This window comes from Planococcus citri, chromosome 5, assembly GCF_950023065.1.
Source record: "Planococcus citri chromosome 5, ihPlaCitr1.1, whole genome shotgun sequence".
Classification (NCBI taxonomy): domain Eukaryota; kingdom Metazoa; phylum Arthropoda; class Insecta; order Hemiptera; family Pseudococcidae; genus Planococcus; species Planococcus citri.
In genome coordinates, this window is record NC_088681.1 from 26,170,245 (window position 1) to 26,187,915 (window position 17,671).

The 17,671-nt window shown below is 33.9% G+C and overlaps 3 protein-coding genes across 4 annotated transcripts in view; 2 read left to right on the forward strand and 1 right to left on the reverse strand.

Moving 5' to 3' along the window:
* Positions 1–936: 936 nt before the first annotated feature.
* On the forward strand, positions 937–3,762 carry LOC135846352 (lactosylceramide 1,3-N-acetyl-beta-D-glucosaminyltransferase-like). Of its 2 annotated transcripts, none has more exons than XM_065365387.1 (8): positions 937–984; positions 1,063–1,749; positions 1,958–2,131; positions 2,226–2,549; positions 2,640–2,902; positions 2,997–3,277; positions 3,352–3,500; positions 3,575–3,762. In XM_065365387.1, the coding sequence occupies exons 2-8, from the start codon at positions 1,629–1,631 to the stop codon at positions 3,760–3,762; spliced, it is 1,500 nt and encodes a 499-aa protein (XP_065221459.1). In that variant the 5' UTR covers positions 937–984; positions 1,063–1,628. The 2 variants fall into 2 exon arrangements, with proteins under 2 accessions (XP_065221459.1, XP_065221460.1); XM_065365388.1 differs by having other exon boundaries at positions 943–984; positions 1,047–1,749.
* Positions 3,763–3,823: 61 nt separating this feature from the next.
* Larp7 (La related protein 7) lies at positions 3,824–6,150 on the reverse strand. The gene is made up of 8 exons (XM_065365386.1): positions 5,884–6,150; positions 5,634–5,815; positions 5,387–5,551; positions 4,864–5,311; positions 4,665–4,776; positions 4,333–4,591; positions 4,124–4,265; positions 3,824–4,043 (listed from the first exon to the last, which is right to left on the reverse strand). The coding sequence occupies exons 1-8, from the start codon at positions 6,032–6,034 to the stop codon at positions 3,892–3,894; spliced, it is 1,611 nt and encodes a 536-aa protein (XP_065221458.1). The 5' UTR covers positions 6,035–6,150; the 3' UTR covers positions 3,824–3,891.
* A 352-nt stretch (positions 6,151–6,502) lies between these two features.
* The window catches only part of Cow (Proteoglycan Cow), a 77,700-nt gene continuing 66,531 nt past the window's right edge, over positions 6,503–17,671 (forward strand). Inside the window, exon 1 of the mRNA XM_065365385.1 lies at positions 6,503–6,767. Coding sequence (XP_065221457.1) covers positions 6,660–6,767 — 108 coding nt within the window. The 5' untranslated portion in view covers positions 6,503–6,659. The remainder of the gene's footprint in view (positions 6,768–17,671) is intronic.

Below are 17,671 nucleotides of genomic sequence, written 5' to 3' on the forward strand. Positions count from 1 at the left end.
CCTACATGAAATTTTAGCAGGTGGGATATTTTCACGGGCTCTATCTGCTAATGTGCCACATTGAGCTAGTAAGATGAACTCATAGTACCCAAACATAGGTATTTCAGATTGTTTAAGATGGGTAGAACGAACTAACATGATTATCTATGATTTTTGATAAAAAATTGAATGCTTCGAAAATGAAAAGTGATAACACCGACGCGAACTCTGATTAATGGATTACATACATGAATTCGTATTTGAGAATGTGCTGGCCATATTTTAGCCTACCTACCTATTTATTTTTATCAATTGTTGACAATTAATAAATTCTGAGTTGAGAATTGAGAAAAATTTTGCTTCATAAAATAATCTGAATAGGTAAATTCATCCGCATCTCATTAAAAATTAAAAATTTTAATTGAATTTATTAAGGTACTTATGTATGTACCTAACTACTTACCCGTGTACATGTGTACCAGAGTCCTGCACGGTATAGTTAAAATAGCCGAATAACCGCCGGAGCTATTGGCTAATTTAACTACAGGTAACTAACTGTAGGTAGTTTTGTCGGCGCGCGCAACCGATGAATAACTAACTACAACTACCCGCCGATGCAGCGGTAGTTAGGTTAATAACTACGGTTATACCGCATTCGTCATCGTTGCAATGATTAGACCTTATTGATATATTTCAATGACTCATCAATCGGGGAAGGGATTGAAAAATCATTTTTCAAAAATATATTGCACAATAATATTATCTATGAGAGTGCGGATAATCGCAGGTAGCGTAGTTATTTTAACTACAAGTTAGTCGACGGTTAAGTTATCTGAGTTACAAATATAATCGCACCGGCCGGTGCAGTTATAACCTGCCGTTAGGACGACTAATAACTATAGCTACCCGCCCTCGGCGCGCGACTAACGCAGATAACTTTTAACTATACCGTGCAGGACTCTGATGTGTACCTACCTATGTACTTAGATACCTACATTTCTGAAAGTAAGTGTTAGTATAGTTTTAACATTAAATATTTTTAAAATAAACATTCGCACTTGACATAGGTACCGAATTTTTCAGAATGTTCACCAGGCGATTGATTTTCTGCATAATATCATTACCTCTTATCTCATCATCGATATCTTCATTTCTCGATAGATTTATACCTGGACAATTAGATGTTACAAGAAATAGTCCGACATGCCAAAACGAAAGATGCAACAAGTTATGTGACGAAAAATATCCAAAGACTTCCGAACAAGTGATCAATACTGTCGGCTGGTGTCAAAACACCGTTTGCCAGTGTATTTTTGTGAGACGCAATCTTCACAGGGAAAACTTTTTCAATTTTTTCAGTTCCACTATTGGTCCTGAAAGTTTTCCTACTACTCTGAAATAGACTGTTCCGAAAGTGCTGTGTTTTTATTTGAATAAATTTTCAGTCTTAATTAAATTGATGGTTATTCCATCACAATGTGAAAAATTCTCAGTAGCTTTAGCCCACATGCCTGGTATTATCTTAAGGACGTATGTTCATGAATTTTTGATGATAAATTATGTTCAATGCCTGATAAGAATTTATGAGGAATAGTTAACCTTGTAGTATGTTTCCCAATAGATAGAACGATTTTTTATCAAAATTTGAAATGAATTTGAAACTGTTTCGTATTAACCGACGAATATTAACAATTTGCAAAATTTCATTATGTGTGTTTTGTTTTTCAGTCATTTTTTACTTCGACGTACCGATTTACTTGTTGTACCGCAGTAAGTTAAAAAACATAACACTCACTGGCATATTTTGTTCAAATAAGCTTATATGCTTGAAAATCAACATTAGGTATTCCTTTAGGTGTATTTCGAAAGTTCTACACATTTTTATCAATTTTTCTTTACCTACTTACCTACAAGTAATTAAATTCCTATTTCTAAAAATATGTGAATAGGCGTTAAAAACCCCACCTACATTTTTCAGAAATTTATCTTTCGAAAGGAAATTCAAATGGTGGAGAAATTTATAAACCAAATGGGAAAATTCATAAACCTACCCCAAAATTTCACAGAATACATCAACAATTTAATAGCGAAGAATACCATACGTTCAAATCTTTGGAAGAAGAAAGACGGGAGTATCAAGAATTTCAACGCAGTGAGCTTTGTTTGATAATTTTACCTTACCTAATGAATGTTAATTATTGTAGATCTAGATAGCTAAATTTCCCTATACTTGTAAAATATTTCAGTACGTGCAGAACACTTGAAATTGATACGATTGGATAGACTAGCTAAACACCCTTTTGAAGCAGAAAATGCCGAAGATTATTCTAGTGACGACGACGACGATGATGATGACGAAGAGGACGAAGATGATGACGCTAACAACGATGAAGTTGTCATACAATATCTTTATAAATCCAATAATGAAGAAATAGAAGAAATTGATACTAAAGAAATTGAATATCAACTTGAAGGAGAAAAATTGCCATCTGTCGTACTTCCTCCTGGATTATTACAATGGGGTCGTTTATATTCACTGTTTCATTACCTCAAACCCTCAATTCCAGAAAGTAAAATGGCATTATTCAAAATTTAAAAACTTAATTCAACCAAAGTAGTTTTTTGTACATGATTACTCACATAGGCTTTTCCATTTTCAGATGAGAGAGAACCCATAGGATGGGAAAAAAATGTCAGCCGTAGAGCCATTGATTATATTAATCAAAACTACGATACATCATTCACACATTTTTCAAAAGATATCTGCATTGTGAGACAGCCACAAATATTGATAATAATTTGTTCTCGTCCACGAAATGTTTTCTTACGCCAAAGCATTCGTTTAACCTGGGCACGATGGGCGGATCAATACAATATCACGATTTTATTTTTAATGGGGTACCCCGTTGATAATCGATTAGATGTAGGTAAATTTAATTTTTTTTTTGATGCCTTTGAAGCTACCTATGTAACAGTAAGTGTTTCAATTACAATGGGAATTTTTTTTTATTTTTCAGGCAAAATTATTGGAAGAGAGCAATTTACGACGAGATCTAATTCTTGAAGGGTTTGACGATACGTACAATAATTTAACTTTGAAGACGATTTTCATGCTAAAATGGGTACAAATGTACTGTGCAGAAGTTCCATTCGTATTGAAGCTAGATGACGATGTTTATGTAAACTTGGAAAATTTACACAATTACGTAATGAAAATTCAAAAAAATGATCTCAGTAAGCTTTTAGTGGGAAAAGTTGAACCGAATGCGAAACCTTATCGAGACCTCACTAACAAATGGTGATTTGAATTTCCCAAAGCTGGTAGGAAATTTGTATGTTTTAGACCGAAAAACAAAATCTTTGTGGTTACAGGTACATGCCATATTATTTATACAAATCGGAACAGTATCCGAATTACACTCAAGGTGTAGCGTATTTAATGTCTAAACAAGTGGCTTCGAAATTATACGAATACTCTTTAACTAAAGAATTTCTTCATCTAGAAGATGTATTTCTTACAGGTAAGTAGGTAAAACAATACCAATGTGAAATTAATCGATTTTGATTAATACATATAACACGTTGAGTTTTTCAGGAATATGTGCTCAAGAGCTTGATATAACACCAATCGATCAAGAAGAATTTCGTTTCACAAAAGAACCTCAAATTGGATGTCATGACGAACTTTTCCCCAAATTAGCAATAGTATCTCATCATGTTAAAGTTCTCGATATGTACAAAATCCATTATAGAGCTTTAAGTTGCTCCGTAATATCGTTTTAACTTTTATATGTACTTCTATGTTTTTGAAATAAAAAATTTTTTAAAAAAAATGCTGCTAAGAAAACGTATAAAATATATATTAACAAACCGAATTATTTCGAAACATCTACGCTGAGTACATGAATATTTTTAATCGGAAAATTTAATGTGTTGTTTTACCATCACAGCTTCGACTTTTTTGATTAGTTTAGTTTTGCCTCTTGTTTTGCAACGAATTTTTTCGTCTATTTTCTTCTTTCTATCCAGTTTAATCTTTTCCCAATACTGCTGTTCTTCGTCTCCTAAAAAATAAAAATATATTGAAATGAAATATTCGTAATTTTAATGCCAGATTTAGGTTCTTGTTGCAATGACTGCGTACCTTTCAATATTTCCATATTTGGCCATTTATTTAACGCGATTACTTGATTGGCTGCTTCATTACTGCTGCATCGGAAATAAGCTTCTAGGTTTTCTTCGTTCACATCAATATATTCTACAGTCGCGTATCTTTTCACTTCGGTCTGCAAGCAGTGAACATATTACCGAATTGAAATCAAAAGTTGGATTATTGGAAACTAACCGGTGTACCTTGAAATTTTTGACATGTGTGACTGGTTGATCTAATCTTAATTTTATAATAACGCCGGGAGTAAATTTGACTCTAGCATCTTCCATAGGTGTCTCTTCTCCTTTCGTTTTGTCTTCATTTTCTTCTGCTTTCATTTTGGCTTCATTTTCTTCTTGTTGTTCGCGATTTAAACGAGCTTTTCTCAATTGTTGTTTCAATTCGTGCATTTTTTTTCTTTGCTCTTCTAAATATCGATTTCGGAGTTTTTTCCAATCTTGCCTGTGAAATATTTCAGAATTATTGCGATGGAAATTTTATAAATATAAATAATGAGATAATGAGGTTGATTTACTTGGATAAAATTTGCATTCCGTAAGTTTGGACGTGTTCGCTTTTCTTATTCTTTTTTCGTTTTCTTTTACGAGAGTGTTTTTCTTCGGAGAAACTGTTTTCTGCGTCTGCACCTAAAACAACGATATGGATTTATTATCACTATCTATATGTTACGATTTCCTCTCTCGAATACGTTTTGATATTCAATTAGCAATTACCCTCGTTTTGTGATGCGTCGCTATCATCAGTCTTATTCTCATTTTCTTTTCCAGATTCATCCTTTTGGGTGCCAATTTCTTCGGATTTTGGTTTCTGTTCCGCTTCGGACACTTCTTTTTCATCTGTTTTACGTTTGGTCCTATTTTCATTCTCTTTCGCAGAATCTTCTTTTTGGATATCTTCGAGTGATTCTGGTTTTAATTCTTCTTCATGTTCATCTTTTTTATCTTTTTTACGTCTCTTTTTTTGTGGCTCCTCAGGCGATTCAACCTCATGGTCAGCTTTCGCTTCGTGTTCGTGTTTGACTGGAATGACTTTGATATCATCAATGCTGGTTTTACTGTTATCAACTACGACAATTTCCTTCTCTCCTTCGAAGGTTTTCACACTGCATAGATCACTAGGTGTGATATTACACGATAAACACGAATTCGCCGATTGAAAAGCCTTAAATCAAAATGACGAAATATAAAGAATAGTTCATTTGACTAAACATTACAATAAAGGTGAGGTTGAATGTACTTTTAAAGCATTATTGGCGCATTCCGACGAAACGAACTGAACGAATGCAAATCCCTTGATTTTGTTACTCTGTTTGTATCTGGGCACGGAAACGTACACGATATTGCCGTATGTTTTGAACACCGATTTTAACCAATCGTGGTCGGTTTCTGGAGGCAAATCTTCCTACAATAAGAACACAATAATGCGACTTTAGCAGTAAGATACACGATACCTACGATTATTCTGTCAAGATTTTCGTACTAACCACATATATGGTGCATTCATCTGCATTGGTAATTGGTTGAACAGGAACTGTACGGTAGATTTTGGTACCATCATCGGTTACTGACAGAATTTCCGATGTTTTTAATGCTTTCACGATATCTTTCGGATTGCACGTTAATTTCTTTATTTTGTTGCAGTTTAATATAATATCTATATCGATATCTGTAGAACAAAATTCAGGGTAATTGGGTAGCAAGTAGAATTATAGTATTACTTCTGTTTCAACTTACATGGGCTCTCCTGCAGTAGACCGTTGAAAAATCTATCTTTGGATAAATTCACATCACCCAAGTAGAATTCTATCTGTTGTCTGATATCGTTGTAATACCTCTTTTTTCTCTGCCGGTCTCCTTTCTTGTGGCAGTTACTCGTTTCATCCATAATTATTTCTTATTATTTAATTCCGAAATGAGGAAAAGTGATGAAAAAAGCGGTTTGAAACACCTTTATCACGAGTTCGCGATTTTTCGTGTTTTGTTTGTTGATGCTTGATAAGAAGAGAAGCGATCGGAGTATCCGAGAATGAGCTTTTGAGCCTGGACTTGGAGCTTTTAAAAAAGTTCATCTTTTTGACTTTTTTTCAACAGAAATTATTATTCTTGAAATGTTGAATGTTGATGAACGAGTTTTCAATTTTAATCTCATACATCCATCGAAAGCATAATTTTTAAATATCCTTTCAAGTCTCAGCTCAGCAGGTGTTTAACACTCCTGTGGCCATTTAACGAACTACTATTTTATTTTATCTCACGAACAGCTAATTTCTAGGCCAATGAACGAATACTCTGTATTCTTTTTATCCTCCCCTCTCCGCGTTCACTGGAACTGGAGATCTCAAACCATAAACAAATTTTTTCAGGTTCAATCTCAATTGTCAATTGTGTCAATTGCAAATCGTGTGGTAGGTGTTAATCTGCCATCGGATTATCACTTTTTATTTTATTTTGCTTAGTTATTTTTATGTTAATCATTTTTTTAAATGTTCCTGTTGTCATAAAACATTAAAATGAAGTATAGTGGCGTTGTTTTTTTCATTACTGTGGCACTTGTGGTTTTCGTAGCTGAAGCACGATTTAAAAGAAAATTCGACAGTGACTTCGTTTTTGCTGAAGATGTAAGTTATGTTAATATCATTTTTACGGATACTTTGGTATGATTTAATATTATTGAACTTATTCTGGAGGATTTCTCCTCATTTTCAACGACACTTTCCATCGCTATTAAGAAGTGTTTCTTCGAATACATCGTTCCATAACACTGAATTACCGCATTTTATGATCATTTCACACTTGCTTGTGAATTTTGAATTTTTTTAATCCGGAAAATTTCATCTTCCAAGACAGGATCATAAAATGTAGAAAAATTTAGTCAGCTTTGTCCAACTATGATACTGTGGAATGTGATGAAGATCAAATCAAAAGTGCAGCATGAACGTCATTTTGATAAATTTCTACAATGCAGTTATAATAGTAGGGTAGCAGCTACTGCAGTTGCAGCAGCAGCGATATTTATGACGTGACGTTAATTTAACCATTGATTTGAATATGTAATTCTATAGAGAGAATTTTTCTCGTTGAGGTCGCTTACGATTAGTTCATTTCCTGATCTAATCGTTTGTTTTTCCTACTTTTTGTGTCTAAGAATATTCGACTGAGAACCGGTTTCCATTTTGACCGAATGCAATGAATGGTAGATACATTTCATGACGATTAGGAGACATGTGTGAGGATATTTAAATTGATCAGGTGTGAGTGTTTTTTTTTTCAATTTCACGTTTCGTTGGTCGTATTTGCTGGCTATAATACATAATATTGACGTCATTTGTAAATGTAATTCATTGATCGGTTGGTCGATGGGGAATGATTTTTCCGATGAAAATTTCAAGTTAAACTGGTATACAGAATTTGTCCCTGTCCCCCCTCGCTACCTATTTCTGCTTGACAAATTGCTGAACGATGAAAAATTGAAGGAAGAAATGGTAGTTGAAATCTAAAAAAATGTAGCATCCTTTTAGCTCGAAAACTATCACGTCGTATTTAATCACCGAAGAATTTATCATGTCGCGAAATTCAGATCGTTTTGCATTCGTTAATTAGTTTCGCTTGCAAAATTTACCGCGTATACCGAAGATAACCTATTACGTATATTTTACTCGAAGAAGATACACCGCAGCAGCCAGCCAGTGCGACCAAGACATCGTAAAATTATTTACATTGTTGCGAGAGAACCCTTTTTTGCAAAAATTAGCATAACAATTTTTCTTATGTCGGTGATATTTTTCCAACAAGATCGTACCATGAAGGAAAAAAAACAAACTTTTTGCCTTGGAAAAAAAATAAGACCGTTCGGCGCCTTGTTTCTAAGGCGACAGTTTCTGGGTAATCGATTTTCCCCCTTATTTTTTTCGTCTTATCATTTTCGTACAATACGTTCTATACGATATCGGTTGTTGCAAAAAGACCAGCTCATTTCGAAATCATCATAGATGGGGTTGAAGATGCTGGGGTTCGGTTTAGGATTCTTAATTACTGCTTGGCTAAATATAGTACAGGCTTCGATCTTCGGAAATTTTTACCAACTTGTCAAAGCGTCGTAAAGACGATCAATTAGTATAATTACCATAAAGCTTACCCATAGATTGAAGTTTAAGTGGTTTTAAGCCAGTTGAATTTTATACCGAAAGATGTTTTTAGTCGTTTAAATGCCTCCTACGTGAAAATCATTTCATTTCGATGAAAATATATTCGACGAGAATTCCTCCAGCTGAAGAAGAATTAAATTATATTAGTTTTTACGAATTATTACCCGACGAGGTAATTAAATTATTTTAATTTGCGTCTAAAAGAAGAAAAAAATAATTTGCCTCTGGCTTAAACCATACGTACAGGGAGGGGAATGAAAGCTCGTTTCTAGATTCGAGTTTTTATCTCAGTCTGGCATTTACAACTTACAGAATAGAAGAAAAGTTCGCAAAGGTTTTTATGCAACGCAACTTTTTGCCAACTTGTTTTTTTAATGGCTGCACGTTTGGTCGTATTGTACTTATCAAGTTCCATTAAGTAGTATTCGAGCGGGTATAATTAGCGTTAATGAATTACCGAACTTCGATTCAAATCTGATAACAATTAGTCGGCAATTCTTTTCGAAGAAATCAATTACCAGCGTCGTAAATCATTCGGCTATTGTGTACGATTAGGTACATATTGTGCAACGCCCTTCGGAAGTGGCGAATCTGCCTGCCTTTTACCTGTTTCAAGTGTGAATTACACTCGCGTTAGGTGTAAATTATATTACAAAACCTCGCCAAATCGCAACCGCTGCTACTTTAAACGCACACGCCGCCCAAATGTAAACAGCCATAACTGTTTTAAACACAGCATCGCATCGAAGCAAAGTGCAAAAACAAATACGATAAATGGCGTGATAAAATATGCATGTATACATGGGGAGCTAGAAAAAAAAACAATACGCGCGTGTCAATTCCACCAAGTGTAGTATAACTGGGCTAAATATACTTACCTACCTGCCTTACAGAAGGTACCCTTAGAACATAATATGGATGTATCAATATTGTACATGATACCTTCGTGAGTGAAGAGTGATGTCCACATGTGCGTAGCCTATATGGGGTAGTTCGTCGATGAAATCTTTATGAGGAAATTAATCAAGTGGATAAAAATGTAACCGTCAGGGTACCTAATACGTGTCTTGCGATGGTAAAAAGGTCGTTTGGGAATTTCGTGAAATTCGATATTAAACTAGAGATACCTCTGTGTAGGAGTACGAGCCATACGAGGTGACTTTGAAACAGTTTAGTGCATCGTTGGCGATATTGAATTTAGGGGAACTTTCACTCAACAAGATTTTTTATGCTTTGGAAGTAAAGTGCTGTGAAAAAAAAACACCTTGTGCGGAAATTTTTCCACCCTAGTGAAGATATCGCAGTATAGTCAGTTTGTATTCAATCTTTTCAATTATGTTTACAGGGTGTTTCGAAAAAAATGACCGTCTTCATGTTGAATTGTTAAACGTATTTGTTTGGGAGGTTTTCAAAATGGATTTCTCAAGTCCGAAATTATTTTAAGCTTTCTTCATAAGTACTCAAAATATTTTAAAATACAGTATGGTACTGGAGTTTTGGAAAGAAAGAAAAAGGAGAAGGTAGAGTGGTACTTTTTTGTGGTCCGAGTGTGATTTGATTAGCTGGAAGCAAGATTACATATTTGATGTAGGTAAGGTACTCGTTGGTATTGAATCAATCTGTTGAATTTCCTGAATTGATTGCGACTGTTTCGAACTGATCTTGAAGTCCAGCTATTGTTTGCTTTTCGATAGCTCAATTTCCAGTGTGCTGATTGTGAGTGCAAGAAAAAGGTCAACTTTTGCTGACGGCTCCAGAACAGCTTAAATATGGTTGTATTGATTCAGTAGGTAACCTGGGGCTTAGAAACCGATTTTCAGATTTTCATGTAAAGATTTACCGAATACCTGTCGTGGGAAAAAATACCACTATGGTAATGGTAAATCAAAAGTAATCCTTCCTGGTAACTTAGTGAAAACCTTTGATAACAACCAGTTTCTGCCAGTAGTAGAATTCAGAAACCAAATTCTTGTGATCTGCTCCAAACAGGGCTGAATTGAAAGAACATGAAAAAATATCACTCCCTCCATCCTAAATTTCTAATGAAGAAACTCATTTTTCAAATTTTTGTGAAATTTTGAAAATCAAACTTACAGACCGAGGATGAGAAAAATCAAAATTTTGCTTAATTTAGCAGAAACTGAAATATGACGGACCCTTTTGAACCGATTCAACACTGTTTCAATTTTTTGAGCAGTTGAGCTCTCGTTTTTTATACCGAAACGTTGGAAAAAATTCTTGCTTTTTTTGACAAAAATTTCAAAAAAATATCATTTTTGTTTCAATAATTTTTTTAAAAGTTTATGCCTTTAAATGAAATTGTGAAAGTCTTGTTAGCCAAAAATTGACCAAAAACTCCCGCTTTTTTTGCAAAATTGCTAAAAAAAATTCACCTTTCCCCGAAAATTACCCAGAAATTTATTTTTTTTACGGAAACAAAAAGTTGCACAAATGCTTTGTCGACAAAAATTGTGAAAAATATCACTTTTACCTACCAATAATATCGCCAAAAAAGCTTGCTTTTTACAATAAGAGTTGAATCCTTGCTTTCCCACAAAAATCACACTTTTTTCTCGAGAATTACTCAAAAGTATTGCCTTTTTGCCAAAAATGATCACCTTTTCTACAAAAATTGTCAAAAACCTTTGCTTTTTCAAAAATTGAAGAATTTTTGTTTTTAAACAAAATGGTACAATGTTGTCATTGTTTGCAAAAAATTTCAAACAGTCTCAATTGTTTACATTAATTGTCAAGTCTCACTTTTTCGCCAAAAATTGTCAAAAATCACTGTAGCTTTTCGTCAAAAATTGTTTTTTTTTTGCTGGAATTTTCAAAAGTTCCAATATTTTTTCCAACAATTTTACCAAAATGTCGAAAAATAATTATTCCAACCTTTTGAATTTGAAAACTAGAACACTGCAATTTGAAATGTTCTGGGTTTTTTGTCATTTTTTTCTACATTAAAATGTTTTGCTCGCATTTTGTCTTTTTTTGAACATTTTTCAAAAGTTTTGTGGTTTCTAAAGTTTTTTTTTTTTTTTTTTTTTTTGAGAAAAATTGAGTATGAACTGCGAAATTTTACCCTGTGTTCGAGTTAAAAGGCTGAAATTTGATTTTTAGCATTATACCACTCAAATGGATTGGAGGCTTGTGGTCGTTTCGAAGCATCCCAACCACATTTTGTACGTACATTCCAATTTGTCCAAAAAGTTCCAAAATCTGCTCAAGAAAGCTTTAGTACATACTTATTAACACGTTTGGCGCATAAGTTTTGCGGTTGATTCCAGAATTACTCAAAGTAGCTCAATTCTCCTCCATTTGATGAAGGCGAAAACTCAAATATACTGCATACCGGATTTTAGGTTCTTAGCTCAAGAAAGTAAAATTTTGGATTTTTACCTCGTTCTCGACTCAAATTTGATTTTCAACATAAACATCTGCTCCTAAAATATTATTAAAATTCGACGAAAAAATTATTTTAAAAAGCCAAATTTTCATCCGTAAACATTAAAAAATCAACTTTACTTGAAATTTTCAATTCTTTTTCGCATCATCTCATTATGAAGTCTGTTTAAAACAAATCAACCCCCATCAGTTGAAAATTGATGTTTCACATTTTTCTGTTTTTGTTTTCATTTGTTTCATTGCAGGGTTAGTTTATTTTTCAATTTTTGGAGAATCTTTGAAAGCAAAATTTGAGCCCAAAACAGGGAGAAAATACTGAAATTTGGAGTGTACTGTGTTTTCAACCCCTCTAATTGATTGGAAACAGTTTTCATACGTTTCAAGCAGTTCTGGAGCCTTCAACAGATTTTTGAATGTTGAAATTTCCACCAAATCCATACGATGAGATTGGCTCCAGAACTGCTCAAAATGGTTGGAGACCAGTCCTAATCGATTGATTCTGGGTAAAGGGGAGGAGGGTGTAAGAATAGTATACCTTCTGAATTTCGGTTTTCTTCGTCAAATTTGTGAGATTTGATTTTTCTTGACCCAAATTCATTTTCAAAAATTCCCCAAAATTCTAAAAATGCACTTGAGCGTTTGAAATTTTGGTTGGTGATGTATTTTTTGCCCTTTTTTCCGATTTAGCTGTGCCCAATTCAAAAAATTTATTGTCAGTTGTTAGTTACTCGTACCAATTTACATATTTTTCCTTACGTTGTGAATCAGGTCGGTTTCCAAGATTTCTCAGTGAATTTGATTTTTTCTAATTCGTTTAAGTTTCATCCCTTTCTAATTGTATATTTTTTTAATCGTACGTAATAATAATATCTTTTTTTAAAAATTGCCGTCCAATGTGTTCAAATTGCAGTCAAGAGTAAGAAATGAAATCAAATAGCATTTCTCTTGAATTCTGTAATTGTTCGAGTTTATCTTTACAAAACACATCGAGTTTGCGAGACATTTTACGAAACTGTCTATCCAGAACTAGGAAGGTAGAGGTACCCCACATTGTACATAGTACAATACCTGAATACACAGGTGCTGAAGTATCAAAGGGACAAAATACATTTAGGCAGATTTTAGATATGTTCTCCTTTCATCGAACGAATTATAACTGTAAACTTATCTCAAGTCTACGTCTAGAGAAAGGTTATATTTTGTATTGTCTAAAATGTCTGTCTACGTCTGCGTATTTTTTATACACGAAAATACTATATACGATAGAATGCAATCTCGTAATTGAAAAATTAAAGACAGCGCCGGCCGTTTTTTAACCTTATTTTACTATCTACGTTGGCTTAAAAAAGTAAAACACTTGTTGTATTTTTACGCCATGTTTCCAGATTAGTGCACTTTCAAAGAAGGTAATTAAAATGTCGGCGAAGGGTCGTAAATTCGAAAGCAAAAAAAAAAGTGTATTATATAGTTTCTTTGTTTAACGTCTACGTGATTTATTATTGAGAAAAAAATTCCCGTCGAATAATCTCGACGGCTGGATTTTAATCACGTATACTTTCCAAAGGTGTATAGTGTACTCGTACATTCAGCTTGTTGTAAATTTTCGACGCCATCGAGGGATCGGGGCTGTGTAAGTATAGAGAAGATGATTTTGGAAAGGTCTATAACGGTCGTGATTTTTTTCCTATTTTTTGCCAAGCCTTCGTCGTCGATTGTATTATCCATTTGGCAACGTTACTCGAGCAGAAAACGTTGATTAGGTTTTATGTTGTTTAAGGTGTTGAGAGGCAAGATTTTCGCGAGGAATTATCTGTAATAGAAAATAAGGGGTTTTCGATTCGCCAACGCTATAGAAATATAGCGCCTATTACGTATACTATATGAAGATGTAGTATTTATGACGATAGAAGTGAGATGTTGTAAGTTGGGCGCAATAGGAACCCAAGTGATTTTGATTTTACGCCTTATATACGCGATAATCTCGTTTCTATGCCTTTATATTGGACGTTTATTCTGTAGGCGATTACCGAGTTGAGAATTTAATCGAGGCGTTGAGGTGTCTGGTTGCTAGAACATAAGCTTATTTTGCGTGAAAGATATGATTGTGTGTGAAATTCATAGGCACGATAGTATAGAACAGAAGATATTGCTTTTCATTTTGAGGCTGGTTAACTTAAGAGCTACGTTGTTATTTGGTTAATTACGGTAGTGAATGTCCCTGTTTTGTTTTAATTGCCGGGTTTTGAAATTTATGTAGGTGTAGGTAATCTAAATGGATCAAAATTCGCAAAAATGGTAAAATACGCACAACCTGAAGCAAAATCACAAAAATACTATGGGAATAGAGTAAAAAACTTGTCAAATTTGCGTGTTATCCTTGATCTTCCTCAGCCCTCATTTTCTGTGTTGAAAAAACAGAGTTTTTGCCATTCCCATTGACGGTGGTGTGGAAAAAAATTATGTGCTCGGAGAGCCAGAAATGGGTCCCCTTCATCATTTATTTAATTGAAGAGCTCTATTCCAAAGTGGGTTAATTCATTTTTTCCTCCAAAACATGCGTTTAGAGTTTTCGATGCTGAAATTTGTTCTGTTTCCAAAGGTCGGTGTACCTTTCCTTTCTTTGGACATAGAACAATTACTTGTAGAAAAATTTACTTTGAAAAACCGATAACTTAACCCACTTTTGAAGTAAAAATATCCGAAAAACGTGCCTTTTTTAAAAATGACTTAACCCACTTTGGAATAGAGCTCTTCAATTATTTTTCTTCAAAAAAAAAAAAATATAAAAATTGTGCATAGGATTTTTTATATATCTCATGGAACAAAAAATCAAATTTTTGGAAAGAATTGGAGGTAATATAAAAATAATGAAGATAAACAAATTGCAGCCCATAAAATTTCCAGGGTTCGTACACGGTTTCTTTTTGTTACTTTTTTAAAATTATTGTGGTTACCTTTTTTTTGAAAAAATGTTCAAAAATTTAAATTGCCCAAGTCTCGCGCTTTCTGCCAAAAATCTCAAAAAGTTTTGTTTCTTGCCAAAAATGGTCGTCTTTTTGGCAAAAAATTCCAAAAAAAATGCTCTTTTTCTTATGAAGAACTATTTGTAAAAAAGTCTCGCTTTATTGATAATAATTGCCAAAAAGTCATGCTGTTTGTCAAAAATCGAAAAAAATGTAAGTAAATAGCAAAAAGTCTTGCCATTATCACAATTTTCACGAGGTCTCGCTCGACTCTTACTAAGGATTTTTAGCTTTCGTAAGAAGTTTGGCTTTTTTACGTAAAATTCGCAAAAAATTGCAAAATATGTAATAGTCTCACTTTTTTGACAAAAATTGTGAAAATGTATTTCTTTTTTGCTAATAGATATTGTCAAAAAGTCTAGCTTTTTGCTGAAATTGCCAAAATCCCGATTGAGTTTCATCACCAGATTTTAATGGAAACGTTTTGTTTTGTAACTTTTTCACATTTTTAATTGAATAGTTGTTTTTTGTTGCGATTTTTTTCCGTATGAAATATTTTGCTCTAGTTTCATTAGTTTTTTGATTACTTTTTCGGCCTTTTTTGGTTACTAAAGCTGCTGTTTTTTTTTTTTTTTTTGAAAAAATTGAGTAGGTATGAGCCTTGAATTTTCAATTAGTGGAGTGAGATTAATTTTCAATTGTTTCCAAGATATTTTGAGTTGAGGTTGAATAGTTCAATTTGGATTGAATATGATTAAAAATGTGGATTTTTTTCAATGTCATTGTCTTCGTAACAAAAATTAATTTTTGGAAAGAACCAATGGTCCTACGAAAAAATCATGATGAACAAAACTGTGATGGATTCAATTTCGATGCGATTGGTTTTTTCCAAGTGACTTTGCCACTTTTCTGGTCACCTTGTAGGCCTGTGTATCAGAAGATTAAGAGCTCCAATATGTATTTGTTTGTCTAGACAGATAATGTTCGTTCTCTTCCCGCTTCATTTCCTATTTGATGGATTGATTCAATTTTTGGGGACCTCAGCGCTTCGAATGTGGCTTTCACACCTTTTTTTTTGAAGCATGTTTCACGAAAAGTCCAATTTTTGGGCAACTTCCCTCCCCCATGTGACCTTCAGGAGGGTCCAACTGTAAATCTAACTTCATATTCGTGTTCAGCAAGTTCGATTCATTTGATAACGATACCCATATTTTCGATGTTCTTTCGCCTCAAAATTGGGGGAGGGGGTGCCTAAAATTCAATTTTCAAGAAGTTGGTTGGTTTTCTATTGTTTTTGGAGGTCTGCAATGCATGCAAGATTTTAGAATGATATCACTGGCAGTATAGGTTTTTTAGGTGGTGCCGTGACTTGAAAAACACTTTTTTGAGTTTTTGAAGATGACCCACCTGGAGAAAAAATTTGAAAAAAATACCAATTATAGTACATACTCATGCAGATATATTTTTAAAAGAAAAATAATTTTGTGTACAGAAATTAGGTTCGGAGATACTGCGGTTTCAATTTTTTTGGTCAATATCTACCCCCCTCCCGGTGAGCTGAAAAATGTTGAAAAAATTCACGTTTATACACTCATGTTTCCTCCATATATTTTGGGTGAATTCAAAATTGTTTATTCATGACTCGTTGAAGTATGATTTTTTCCCCGAAAAGAAGTTTTTTGGCTATTGTGAGGAAGGGTGGTGGGGTGGGGGAATTTTTTTGGCTCCGAAATTTTTTTAAGGGCATCCAACAAGGTTTCATCAAAATTTCAAAAATCTGAGGACAGGGGCATTTCACCTATTTTACCCGGGAATACCTTTCTTAATTTTTATGAAATTCACTTGCTCATTGTGAGGCTGGAAGAGAAGCTTGTATCAAAATAGTAGGTACCTGAGTTGAAAGTTCAAAATTAGAATCTTTGAAAAATTACTACATACCTACTTCGTTCATTTTCTAGCACTTTTTCAGCTCTTGAAAGATTTTGCAGCAGTATTTACATCAAAAATTCTAAAAAAAATTGCCCGGAATATCCTGACTTTTATTTCGGTTTTACTTTTTTTGAAAAAATTGCCATTTTTAAAAATTCGTTGCTCCAAGCACATGCTAGTGCGGTGCCTTCAAGGTGATTCTTTTCTGAATAACATACAAACCCTCCATATTCATCCCAAACAAACAACTCTTTCAAACCCCCCAAAAAAATAAAATACTTCTATGCAGCCAAACAGAAGTAATCTTGCACCAACAAAATCTCACCTCCTAGCACAATAACCTCCTCCAAAAGAATCTTCATCTTCGACGGCAGCACGTTAGATTTGCAAATCTATATAAGCCACAGTAATCTCACTGCTTGGAAAACCTATCGTCTTTGTGGAATCGCGAAAGCGAAAAACTCCGCATTTACGCAGCCGAGCTTTATCCAAACATAGAGAAAATGATATTTCATAATACGACGAAAATTAAACTTCACCGTCGAATAAATCTCTTTGATGTGTACGTCGACAAAAACGAAACAATTACTGGATTTCCGAGTGAGTCTTTGAAACGTTATCGTCGTTTATGCAATCGAGTCGAGCAACGTATCGCACACGAATACGAATAATGTAGTATATGTATGGATAAAATCACTCTGAAAATATACCTATCTATATGTAGTACTATACACATACTCGTCGATAATACCCATCTATGTACTTTAAATGAAGATGTATAGCTGTGTACATAATAGGTAGGTTAGCTACTAGCTAGTAGGTATACAATGTACACACGACATAATCTCTTATAGTATACTTTTGTTTACCTATAGCTGGGTATACCTTTGAGCTCGTATATTAATTACAGCTTTAAACTCGTTACAAAAATAGGCACCCCTCACATTGCTTTTGCATTTAATACAACATCGTTTGTAGATTTCGGTTTACCATTGGTTATGGTTATGACATTTGAACGCATTTTCAAAATATACCCACCCCACGAAGCCCCTCAACAACGCAGCCATGTCGCAAACAAAC